Source organism: Rhinatrema bivittatum, chromosome 2 (assembly GCF_901001135.1).
Source record: "Rhinatrema bivittatum chromosome 2, aRhiBiv1.1, whole genome shotgun sequence".
NCBI classification, from domain to species: Eukaryota; Metazoa; Chordata; class Amphibia; order Gymnophiona; family Rhinatrematidae; genus Rhinatrema; species Rhinatrema bivittatum.
The window spans coordinates 135,780,171-135,793,814 of record NC_042616.1 but is presented as its reverse complement, the minus strand read 5'-3'; the positions used below and the strand labels follow the sequence as shown (position 1 = coordinate 135,793,814).

Sequence of the window (13,644 nt, the reverse complement as noted above, 5' to 3'; positions counted from 1 at the left end):
TAGGGGTAGATTTTAAAAGCCCTGCGCGCAGGCGTGCCTATTTTGCATAGGCCGCCAGCGCGCGCAAAGCCGCGGGACATTCGTAAGTCCCGGGGCTTTGCTTGGGGTGTGTGTCGGGGGGCGTGTTGGCGGTCCGGGGGCGGGGCCCGAGTGCTCCGGCACAGCGGCCTGTGCCGGGGCAGGGAGCCAGCGACAGGTGTAACTCAACAAAATAAGGTTGGGGAGGGGGATTTAGTTAGGGCTGGAGGGGTGGGTTAGATAGGAGAAGGGAGGGAAAGGTGTGTGTGTGTGTGGGGGGGGAACGACAAAAAAATAAGTTCCCTCCAAGGCCGCTCCGATTTCGGAGCGGCCTTGGAGGGAACAGAGGCAGGCTGTGCGGCTCGGCATGCGCAGGCTGCCGATTTTGCGCAGCCTTGCGCGCGCCGACCCTGGATTTTAAAAGATACGCGTGTATCTTTTAAAATCCAGCGTACTTTTGTTTGCACCGGTTGCGTGTACTTTTTAAAAATCTGCCCCATGCTGTCTCTCACACCCCATGCATATGCTCACTTACAAAACACACAAGCACACAGATACACACCCCCTTTATTTCACTCACATGTGCTCTCTTTTTTTGGCTGCTGACAGCTGCCATCTTTCTTCAGCCACTGGTGGATTGGGCTCCCCCAGCAGTGCACGAGTATTCTCTTCTTCTGCCACTGGCGGGATGAGCTCTGCCAGCTACCTGGGAGTCGTCTTCCCTCTTCTGTTGCTGATGGGTTGGGCTCTGCCAGTGGCACCTCCTCCTTTTTCATCCACAGGGTGAAGGGGCTGTCGGATGCTTTTTTTTTTTTGGGGGGGGGGGGAAGGCACTTTTTGCTGCTCCAAAATTTTGCTTCTGCTTGCTCCAGAATCTGGAAAAATTTGCTGCAGGAAATAGGGAGATCTGATTATAATCTAAAGCAACTGGGTTGATTTTTTGATGATTCTTATAAGTCCCTCCATACAGACTTGGGAAGAGATTTTTTTTAACCAAATATTTGGCTGTAATAAAAAGGTCCAGAGCTTGTTATTTTTAAACCTTTTATTTACAAAACAGATGCTGGAGACTTGTTGAAATGGCAAAAGTTTCAAGACATACAATACAGTTCTGACATTTTAAATAACATTCAACTATAGTAACATGGATATCTACACAAAGCACTCTCCCCTAATGGCAGTTTTATCTAAAGGACTAATTCCCCCCTCAAAGTGCACATATTTTTCTTTCTTTTTTTTTTTTTTTTTTTAAAGTAAAAGAAATAAAATATATCTATATCAGGAGAAAAGAGAGGTGATCTCTGTTCTCCCCCTCATCTATATATTCTCCCCTCCACCATCATACTCTTCCCTTTCTCTTTATAAATGTATACATATATATTTTTCTTTGTTGTGTCCCTCTCTTCCTATATATATACCTTGCTGTATATTCCACCTTCTGTCCTTTTATAATGTCTTCTCACCAAGTTATTGTCTTTTCTTCCTACCATAGGTGCCCTCTTTTTCCATGTCTGACCCCTTCTTCCCTCTTCTCTCCTATGCCAAGAACACTTACACTTGGATTTTTAAGAATCATGGTGACATATTAGGTTTTACTACTAGCACTGGACAATGACAACCAAATCTCTTTCTGGCAGCATTGTGAATGGAAAACCAATGCACGATGATGGGTTATCCTGAAGACTGGCATATATTATTGGGGTTGGGCAAAAAGAAGCACAGCATTCAGACATGCTCTCTTTCAATCCAGTTTTTCAGGGAAACCAGGAGAATTTAAATCGCAGCGCAGAACAGGTGGCATGTTAACCTGACAGATGCCGAGGGTTCCCACCTCCTTGACATAGGCTGTATATCCATCATGAAATAGTTGATTTGCAGAATATTCACGACCCTTATTAAAAGACAGCAAATGTACAAAAATAATAGCAATGAGGCAAATTCAATCTTTTACACACAGGTAAAATGTTTTTAGTGAATATCGCAAAGTCTTGAATCTACCCCTTAAGAATTTCCTCTTCAAGCAGAATGTGTGAAAAATAATTTTTTGTATATTGGGGCTTAACGAATGAAGACTGCTGGAACATACTCCTGTTCCTGATCTCTCTTTGAAAAGATGAAATGATCACCTTTGCCTGCTGTACATGGACCTAGAAATTGTATGTTAATGACAAGTTTATAAATCCCTGTGTTAAAGCATGATCCTTGTGAGCAACATAACAGTTAAGTATCATGATTTAAACATCCCATTTCCTCGCCAACAGACTTAATATAAAAGAAAATAGAAATCACACTGAACCATGAGTTGTGGGCAACTCAGCCTCCTTTTCCCCTCCTAAAATAGCAAAATACATTTATGAACACAGACTTAATGGCACAGGCTTTTAAATACCCAAAATATAATCATTTTGTGCTGCAATCCTTGAGATCACGATCTCCAATACCGAATGGATTATTAAATTGCAATTTAAAGAGCTCAATGTTAGTGTTAATTTGCAATTTAAAGATAAAGAATAAAGCATAACAAATATTGAAATACATCATTACACTTTCAAGTGAGAGTCTTAAAATGTGGTTTGTAAAGCTAAAAAGAAAATACATTAACATAAGCCCTTATAAAGTGCATTCAACTAGAAATACAAACCAGTGACCCTTCAGGACTATGGACTTTATGTAGAATAATTGAGCTTTTCTAGACCAGTGTCTAAAGAAAGTGCTTTGGTTACAGTCTTATTTTTCTTATAACACTTTGAATTTATAACTTACAGGAATTATTAGAAATATAAAAAAAACATTTATCAGAAGAATTAAAACCACAGCAAGGGTAATTAAATGTGATAAAAATGAGATTTAGCATTAAGAAAACAAAAGGACACAAAGTTGGACAGGTCAATGAAGTCTAAATAGTTACAAATCACTACAAACTAAACCCAGACACTGTCAAATGCTGGGCATTATTTCTGGCTTCAAAGTAGGTGGTATCAGTTTCATCATCTGGCTGAGGTATAAAAGGCATGCTTAGGTTTTGTAGATTATCCCATTCTATGCCATGAAACAGTGGATGGAGTCTGAGATCTGCAATAAATTAAAAATAAAATAAACCATCATTAGGTTGAAAAGCAAAGTCCTAATTCCTCTCCCCTTCCCCAGATAATCTCCTCAGTTAACTTCGGTTTCCTTTAACAGCCAAAGTCTTCTCTCAGACAATTCCCTCAGTGCTGCTCTTGGGAAGGAAGGAGCCAGCACAACAGCAGCTGCATCCCTTCCCAATAAAGGCTTCAGCACATCACCTTCGGGAGTTTCAGCCCTTCCACCTCTGTTGGACAGGGTGCCTGCAACGTTAGGGCCCAAGCCATGGGGCTGGCCCACAATAATCCTGCATTTAATTGGTTAGAATCTCACCACACTTATGTGTAAGATACTAATCATTAGTTTTGCTTTTTTTTTTTTTTTTTTTTTTGTTCAAACAATTTTATTGGGTTTTACAAGTGCAATGAAAATAAACAATACAAGAGAGAGTGGACTCATATCTCTCCCTCCGCCAACTAACCCAACAATAGAACATGAATTCCCCTCCCACAGAACCCCCCCCCCCTTTTGTTATGTGCCAGAAACATGACTAATACTGGGAAATCGAAGAAAAAAAAATCAGTCAGACGAGGGCTCCACACGAAGGCCGTCATGCAAAACCTGTCAGTCATTCAAAAATAAACTCCTTACACGGGGGGACAAAGTCTGAAGATATAAACCCCAAATAGAAGCGAATCTGCGTCGACGACTAGGCGTGCCTCGTGCCGCCATGCTTTCCATGGTCATCATGCTGTGCAGTAGATTTCTCCAGGTCCAGAACGAGGGAACATCCGAAGACCTCCAAACGAGAAGGATAATTTTCTTCCCCACCAAACTTGCCTTCTGAAGCAGTTGGCGAGAGCCAGGATCTCGAACACGAAGTGGAGAGATGCACCCGAATAAAAACCACATGGGGGAAACGGGCAGTACCACATCAAGCAGATCTGTTAGATATGCCACTACCTTACGCCAGAAGCCAAATATATCTGGACAAGTCCAAAACATGTGAGACAAAGTACCCACCCGTCCAGGGCAACGGGCGCAAAACGGCGTAGTGGCAATTGACAATTGATGCGCCCTCTGAGGGGAGATAAACGCTCGAGTTAAGAACTTATATTGCATCTCTCTGTAGTACATATTGCTGGAGATCCTGGCTATACGCCCAAAACAGACATGTAGAATGAAACTTGTAATGAGAAACTCGCCATCCTTATTCCAACGATCAACCAGAGAGGAGCAAACATCTACCTGGGTTTGTTTTTGTAACATCTTATAATACTGAGATAAAGACGGGGTCTTGGTAGATCCAAAGTGAAACACCTCATCCAGAGCTTGGTACCTTGTGAGATCCTTGGCCTCTGGTGACAAGGACTTGAGATAGTGTTGGACTTGCAAGTAAGGAAAAACGTGTTTGGAGTGTAAACCATAAAGTTTTTGAAAGTCGCTGTACTGCATTAGCACCCCCTCCTCGGTCCACATGTGACCTAAGTACTCCACCCCCCGAGCCTCCCAATCCCTGAACATAACTGATTGGGTGCCTGGTTGGAATTCAGCGTTCCCCTTAATAGGTAACAGATAAGCACACACACTAGGGGCTTGCAGGAGCCTTACAAAGCGTTTCCAAGACTGCCGTATGGGCCGAGTGAATGCAGAGTGTAATGTAGACCTCGGAAGATCGCTTGCTTTGCCCTGTAGAGCATAAGAGGGAGCCAATGGATATAAAAGAGTCCGCTCAAGCGAAATTGGGGAGTAGTGCGAGGAACCTTGTAACCAGTTTCGAATAAGCCGCAAATTGCAGGCTAGGTTATAATTTGCGAGGTTCGGGACCCCCAGGCCGCCCCCTCTCCACGAATTTTGTAACCAGCGAAGGGGTAATCTGGACCGCCCCCCACGCCACAGAAATCTCCGCAGCTCCCCCTCTACCTCAGCTAAGTCCCGTCGTCGCAATAAAAGCGGCATGTTCTGCAATAGGTAAAGCCATTTAGGGAGCAAGGTCATCTTAAAAAGCGCCACCCGCCCCGTCAACGAGAGAGGGAGTGTCTTCCAAGTATGAAGAGTGTGCAGGGAGTGTCGGAGCAATCGTGGAACGTTAACCTGGTAAACCAATTCAGGATCCGAGGGTAAATAGACTCCCAGGTAACGAATACTATCTTCCGCCCACTGGAGTGGAAATTGTCCTATCCAGTTAGCCCGAAGGCCAGGTGGATAAGCCAGGGCATATGACTTTGTCTCATTTAGCTGAAAGCCCGAAAAGGTCCCAAAAGTCCCAATTAAGCGCAACAGCGGTGGTAAGGACAAGGCTGGTTTAGTGATAAATAGGAACAGGTCGTCCGCAAACGCCACGGATTTAAAGAGCCCGGATTCCATATAAATACCGCTAATCTCCGGGGTGCTTCCAATTGCATGTAACAAAGGTTCTAGCTGCAGTAAGAATAGAAGGGGGGAGAGAGGGCACCCCTGTCTCACACCTCGTGCCACTACAAAGTCCTCCGACTGAGAGCCATTGGCCACTATACAAGCCCGGGGATCAGTATAGAGAAGTTGTATAGCTCGCAGGAAAAACCCTTCAAAACCCATACGTTGTAAGACCGTGAATAGATAACTCCACTCCACCCTATCGAACGCCTTAGCGGCATCAAAACTAATAGCAAGATAGGGGAGTGACATTCGGCGACTCAAGGTCATAGCTGCCAAAATTTTTCGAATATTGGATAAGGCGTACCGATGACGGACGAACCCAGCCTGCGGATCACCAATTAAATGGGGCAAACAAGTTGCCAGCCTCTCCGCCAAAATCTTTGCTAGCAGTTTTTGGTCATAATTAAGCAGAGATATGGGGCGGTAAGAGTCAGCATGTAAAGAGTCCTTTCCGGGTTTAGGTATTAATATAATGTGTGCCAAATTATCATGAGCGGAAAAGGAGCCCCTGGACACTAGTTCTGCGAAGGCCAGCGCTAAGGGTTGAGACACTGATCCTCTGAGAAGTTTAAAAAATTCAGAGGTAAAACCATCCGGACCCGGAGCCTTAAAATTTTTAGAAGAGAAAATGGCTGCCGACACTTCCGTCTGGGTAATCGGGGCATTGAGCATATCTTTATCAGCCCTGGTCAGCTGGGGAATGGGTAAGCCTTCACAGAACCGGTGACACTCCTCTAAGTTCCCCCCCTCAGAAGTATAGAGCGAGGAATAATAAGTCCGGAAACTACGTAATATAGCCTGGGTGTCCCGCACCACTGTCCCTGATGGTTCGCTTATGGCTGGGATATAGCGGCTGGACTTAGAGGATTTGATAAGATTAGACATTAGTTTACCCGCCTTATTGCCGTATTGATAGAGTTTGAATTGATAGTATTGGTAGCTTTTCCTCGCCCTCTGGTGCAGCAGAGCATTGAGAGCATGTTGTTTGGCCAGATAGTCAGTCCGAGCCGTCGCAGACTTTGAGTGAATCAGAGAGGCTCTAGCCTGATTTGTCTGCCGGCTCAGGGCTAGAATACGGCGATCCAGCATTTTTCGACGCTGTGCAGTATAAGAAATAATTTCGCCACGCAATACCGCTTTCGCAGTATTCCAAAAGAGAATTGGTTGGGATACATGGGCTTGGTTATTTGCCACAAAGTCATTCCATTTTTGCAGGAGAAAGTCCTTAAACTTCTCATCCTGCGCCAAATAATAGGGATACCGCCAGTGTCTAATTGAAGTGGTCGGGGGCGCAAGCTGCAGCTCCACCCACACGGGGGCATGGTCTGATATCACTATGTTCTCAATGCCCGCCGCTATAATCCGAGGAAACGCATGGGTGCTCAAAAGAAAGTAATCGATCCTGGCAAAGGAAGCGTGGGCCCTAGAAAGATGTGTGAAGTCACGCTCCATGGGGTGCAGGGTCCTCCAAACATCAAGCAAGTGTAGATGCGATTCCAACATGTTCGGACCCCGCCCCGCGCCCGCATCCCAGCCTCGGCCCTGCGAAGCATCCAACTGAGGATTTGCTTTTTTTTAAATTACATTTTTTTTTTTTTTTTTTTTTTTTATAATGGTCCAACATACAGAGAAGAGTGCTATTTATATTAGTACAATTGCTTTATCTAGATTTATAATCATTATTGATGTGAACTTGGCATTTGAAAGGTAGCACTAAAAACGTTCCATCTCAAGTGTGATATTTACCTTACATTTTTCCCCAGGAAAAAAACCCCCAAAACATACAACAATCTGTCAATGAAAGAATCTTATGAGAAGAAGAAAAAGAAAAAGATGAATTAGAGAATAGAAAAGACAGATAAAGAAGATTAAGTCACCTGCAGACCCTGTATCAATGATGCACATAAAAGAGGTCCCATACTGAATACTGTTCATGTATTTATTTTTCCCCCTCAAGTCAATTTTTGCATTAATACATATATATGTTCCATGTTTTGGTTCTTTTTATTAAAGGAGAAGAGTAGTTAGCTAATGTAGTTATATTTCAGTTTTTCCCCCCAAGAACTGCATTCCTATAGAGCAGCAGGGCTGATGATATGGGAAGGGGAGACAAAGCCAACGTGCACATCCTTCATTCCTGGCCCACAATTTTTTCTTCCTCTAGGACACTACAAGATATCACAAAAGCATGCAATGTCTTGGCAGCCTCTTTTAGAATTTTAATGATGATTTTCAGCTTGACCCATGGGGATCCAAGCCATACAGGCTCAGCAAAAATGAATGTACAAAACTATAGAACGACACAACTATACCAATTTAGAACTTTAAAATGTGCTCCCTGAATATGCTAGCATTATTATTAATTTATTGCTCACCCTATCAGGATTAGCCCAGAGCAAGTAACAATAAATACCCCAATTATCATCAGAATTCTAATTAGTTTGCAAGCTGTCATCTAGCCCAGCCAGTCTTAAATTAGTAAACTTGATTTCTTTGTAGTTTGATAACATAGTAACATAGTATAAGATGGAAGATAAAGACCCAATGATCTATCCCAGTGGTTCTCAACCGGTGCATCTCGACACAAGTGTGTCGCGAAGTCCCGGGAGGTGTGTTGCACAGCCAGCAAAAGACTGATATTTCCTCATCAGTCTGGGCAGGAGTTGGCCAACTTCTCTTTTATTGTATATGACGGGAAGCCTCTCTTGCTTCCTTCTCCTCTTCCTGGCCAATGGGAAGTTGTTCCCTCCTCCTTCACCCAGATCAGAGTGTGATATCACCAACTCCTGCTCATATGGACCCAGCAGGACACCAACTTTATCTGCCTCTGCCTGGCAGTGAAGCTGCTGATACTCTCTTCACCTCATGGGGCCTGGATGTGAAAGCAGGAGCATGAGGGAGAAGAAAGGTGCATGCTCCGTAGATCCACTGCTGTTGCCTCATCTTCCTCTCCTCAGTGCTTCTTGCCCTCATCTGCTGATGATGCAGAGGGAGGGAGACTCTTTATTGGACTGAAGTCTTTTCTGCTGATTGAGAGCCAGGAAGAGGGGGAAATGTACTGGGCAGGAAGGCGTGGGAAGATAGGGAGTCAGGGATGGGGGAAAGGAGGTTAGGGTTGCTGGGAAGGGTAAGGTGGAGTTGGGGGCTGCTGGGCAGGAAAGAGAGATGGAAGTGGAGAGATGGAGGTGTGAGGCAGTGAGGCTGGGGGAGAAGGAAGCATGAAATGGGGGTTGTTGAGTAGGAAAGGGTTGTGGAAAAGGTGGTCAGAGGTATTCTGGGAAGGGAAGAGGGCCATATCATCTTCCTCTGCCGCCCTGCCAGACTGCTGCTTTAAAAGGTGAGGCTGTTTCCTTGCAGTTAAAAGCAGTAGGCTGACCCCAGTGGGCAGAGAAAGAATATGCGGCCTAACTACTGGTGCTGCTCTCCTCTTCTTGCCACTCAATCTGCAGAGAAACATGGGGGGCTGCTGGGGAAAATTGACCAGCAGAGGGAGGAAGGAGTTTATTGCAGCCATGGCTTCTCGGCTTCTTTCTGTATCTGGCTCGGCCCCCTGTCTTCCATGGCAATTCCATGGGAACTGGCCAATTTTGCAGGAAGGGCTGGATTTTGCGGCACTTCTCATGGCCACGATATTAAGGTAGACTGGGGGCCCTTGTTATAACCATGGGCTCTCCATGCAGATTACTATAACCATCTTGGAAACCTGATGCAATGGTACTGGCACACACTGCACAATACCAAAAGTAAATAATTCACCTAAGGAAGTGATTGTAAATATGTGCTTATACAAACAAATGCATATTACTTCAAGGTCATCAGACACACCCAAGTAACTCAATAATAGAGATAAATGTTCTCCAAATGGCCCGTGTCTGGCTTATAATCATTGGTCATACATAAGTCCATTTTTATAGTAAATAGTTTTTTATAATGCAAGTAAAATCACTTAACTTAGTGTTCGCGGGTCAAATCTTGTAACTGAGTACTGTATAATGGTCATGAATTTGTTTGTTTATGCACATATTTACAACCACTTCCTTAGGTGAATTTGTTTTTGGTATTTCATACTTCACCAATTTGGGTTCTTGTTTGAAGAGTATTGTTATACTCTACACAATGGCTTTTATTCTCCCCTACATTGGTCCTCCAAAGTTCTATATATGACTGAATCAACACTTGTGCCTCTTCACTCAATTTCTACCTCTTACCTCCCCCCTCTTGTCCTTACCATTGTGCTCTGCATCTGTCCCAAGCATACTTCTTTTTTCAATGTAATTTTTTTTTATTAAGAACATAAGAAAATGCCATACTGGGTCAGACCAAGGTCCATCAAGCCCAGCATCCTGTTTCAACAGTGGCCAATCCAGGCCATAAGAACCTGGCAAGTACCCAAAAACTAAGTCTATTCCATGTAACCATTGCTAATGGCAGTGGCTATTCTCTAAGTGAACTTAATAGCAGGTAATGGACTTCTCCTCCAAGAACTCATCCAATCCTTTTTTAACACCGCTATACTAACTGCACTAACCACATCCTCTGGCAACAAATTCCAGAGTTTAATTGTGCGTTGAGTAAAAAAGAACTGTACCCCATGCTAACTTCATGGAGTGCCCCCTAGTCTTTCTACTATCCGAAAGAGTAAATAACCGATTCACATCTACCCGTTCTAGACCTCTCATAACTTTAAACATCTCTATCATATCCCCCCTCAGCCGTCTCTTCTCCAAGCTGAAAAGTCCTAACCTCTTTAGTCTTTCCTCATAGGGGAGCTGTTCCATTCCCCTTATTTTGGTAGCCCTTCTCTGTACCTTCTCCATCGCAATTATATCTTTTTTGAGATGTGGCGACCAGAATTGTACACAGTATTCAAGGTGCGGTCTCACCATGGAGCGATACAGAGGCATTATGACATTTTCCGTTTTATTCACCATTCCCTTCCTAATAATTCCTAACATTCTGTTTGCTTTTTTCACTGCCACAGCACACTGAGCTGACGATTCAATGTGTTATCCACTATGACGCCTAGATCTCTTTCTTGGGTTGTATGAGTAGGGCATATTGATAAGTACATAAAAGAAAACAGCAAATGTGATAAAGTACAAGCAAGGACCGTATGCAACGTAACATAATACAATTTTTATCATTACAACCCCAACTAATATATGGTACCCCCCCCACACCCCTAATTTTCTCAAACATTAGCAATTATATGTCCCAAATGAAGCCAAAGCTCATAAATTCACAAAATTATACCTAAACCTTGGACCAGACTCCCTTAAACTTGCAAAGCATTTCATTTTTAACTTCTGTGAACTTCCTCAAGCAATATATTTTCTGTAAGCATTGACTTATTGAAGCCTTATAGGGTGTATCCAATTTTTTCCACCAAGCTGTTAGCTTGCACCGAGCCGCAATAAATATTTGCCGAATTAGGGAGTTCAATTTAGTAGGCACTGTAGATAGAGGCATATCCCACAAATAAATTTAGAGTCCTTAGGGATCTCAATGTGTGTAATATTTTTGACCAGACTCAGTATCTCATCCCAAAATTCCTGAACTGCTGGGCACTCCCATCAGATATGATCCCTCACCATGACAGCTGCGCCAGCATGTATTTGGCACTTGGAGATATATTTTATTAAAAACAAACTAGTATGTGATATCATTGGAAGAATACTTTATAGCCGTTCTCAAGCAAAGCAGCAGAAATAGAACTCGTCTCCCAACTAAAAAGCATAGATCCCAAGAAGCCTCTTTCAGAACCTCATTTATATCTTACTCTCAATTTTGTATATGCTTTGGTTTAATAGGAATGCAGCACTGAGTATGGAATAAAGCTGAGAGATCAACCTCTTTGTCACATAAACCTACTATAAGTGTTTTTCCTTTTACAAAATCTTTTTATCCCCTTCTTGGGCCATAACATATTGCAACTGGATAAAGGAAATTAATCTTTATCCATAGTTCTTGAGCATCGGTATTTTAAAAGAATTTAAATAAATAAATAAATAAATAAGTAAGTGGAATTTACCCTTCAGAAATTCAAAAGAATAGAATTTAACATTCCATAGCTGCCTAAATTTTCCAACCGTCAATTTTTCCCATTGCCTAAAATCACTCAGAAGAATCCCAGGAGGAAACAACTTATTAGATCTAATAAGTGAGCTAAAAAATATAATCTCTTTAACCAACTTAACATGGCTTTTCATCAAGTCCACAATTTTAAAGTAAGCTGGGTAAAGGGCGATCTGAAAACAAAACTGAGCCACAATCTTTGAAGCAGTCAAACAAGCAACTGCAACTTTATAGATCCAAAGAATACTTGATCTTTTTTGTCATCTTTTCCTGTCATTGGATCCATTTCTAGTGTTTCTATTTTCTACCACATCAAGTTGAAGATTTCTGGATAAAGGGCCTATTCTCCAGACTGATCTCTGCTTCTGCCCAAATAGTCAGCCTTAACATTCAAAGAGCTTGAATCATGTTTTGTTGAGATATCCAAATGATACTTCTGTATCCAGCTCAGCACTGTTTGCTTCTACCTCTTTCTTTATATAAATTACAGAAACCACACTGTTCTGAGTCTTACAAACCTGTTCAGAAAATAGTGGCAATATTCAAAGGGATTTCCATAGATCAATGTGTTTTCCCATGGAAAAAATGCCCTTTGAATATTGCCTCCCTTTCTGTGGGGAACAGTCATGGTGTGGTGGGGGACCGGCAGAGGTACGCAAGGGGATTTATTCTGTTCTCTGCAGCTGCTTCCTCCTTTACCTTGCATACTTTGCATCTGCAAAATATGCATAGAAAAGCTTCTTTGTGGCACTGGCTAGCTGGCCGGCCGGGTGGAAAGTTTCTTTTTGCAGTTTTGTATTGAGCTCTCAAAAATTTTAAAGTGAAAATAAAATCTGCTTGCATTCTTTTTTTTCGCGGCTCACCTCCTCTCTCTGCAAGCAGCTCCCCCGATCAGCGCCGCCCCGTTAGGGATTCAAGCCCCGCTGATCCGTGCACTGAGCCCAGCCGTCTGCCTCCGAAGCTGCACCCCACGTGGCCGCAACCCACCCAATCAGAAGCCAGAAGTCGGAAGCATCACCAAAAAGGAAGTAAAGACATTTAAATTGAAAAAAACAGCGCGAATCGGAAGCCAGGTAAGAGCCCCCTTTATATACAGGGCTCTCCCTACCAGCCTTCCTTTCGCGGCTCACCTCCTCTCTCTGCAAGCAGCTCCCCCGATCAGCGCCGCCCCATTAGGGATTCAAGCCCCGCTGATCCGTGCACTGAGCCCAGCCGTCTGCCTCCGAAGCTGCACACCACGTGGCCGCAACCCACCCAATCAGAAGCCAGAAGTCGGAAGCATCACAAAAAAGGAAGTAAAGACATTTAAATTGAAAAAAACAGCGCGAATCGGAAGCCAGGTAAGAGCCCCCTTTAAATACAGGGCTCTCCCTACCGGCGTCGCGCGCCAAAGGTGCGCAACAAAGGGGCCCGCCCCTTTGTGCGCCCCTTCGTGCAGCCCTGTAGTCCAGCCCAAGAACCCTGATATTTATTCTCTCCTTAAAAGAGCAATTTCTTCGACTTCTCTTCATAGACTCCCCTCAGGATAGCAATAGCACTCCACCCTCAACTCCCCAAAGGACACCTTACAATTTTTAGCCCCACCTTACCCTCCACAAGAATCAAACATGACTACCTCAGTCATCCCCATCTTGCAAAACCTCAGGAGAACTCCAGCAAAATCAAAAGCTATACCACACACTATACAAAAAAGATTCATCCCAATTATCATCTCGCCCCTGAATCAACTCACCCTATTCACTGTATCTTTGCTGAACGCACAATCTCTTACAAAAAAGTCACACCTTCTCCACGACTTTCTCCAGGACACGCACCCCGACCTTTGTGCCATCACAGAGACCTGGCTAAAACCAGAAGACATTGCTACAATCAACCAACTCCCTGTTCACTCGTATGACATTTTCTCCATCACCAGGCTGAAAAAAAGAGGAGGCGGTCTCCTTCTTGCAGCAAACAAAAAACTAAGAATGTCGCAACAGGCCACAATATCATCACATTCGCTGGAATTTGCTGTCTTTAAATCCGCCCACCTGCAAATAGGTCTCACCTATGCCCCCCCAGGATGCC

The 13,644-nt window shown here is 43.6% G+C and overlaps 1 protein-coding gene across 1 annotated transcript in view; it reads right to left on the bottom strand.

Annotated features, from left to right (window-relative positions):
• Positions 1-1,199: 1,199 nt before the first annotated feature.
• MASTL (microtubule associated serine/threonine kinase like) overlaps positions 1,200-13,644 on the bottom strand; it is a 238,441-nt gene continuing 225,996 nt past the window's right edge. The window contains exon 12 of the mRNA XM_029588648.1: positions 1,200-3,090. Coding sequence (XP_029444508.1) covers positions 2,933-3,090 — 158 coding nt within the window. The 3' untranslated portion in view covers positions 1,200-2,932. The remainder of the gene's footprint in view (positions 3,091-13,644) is intronic.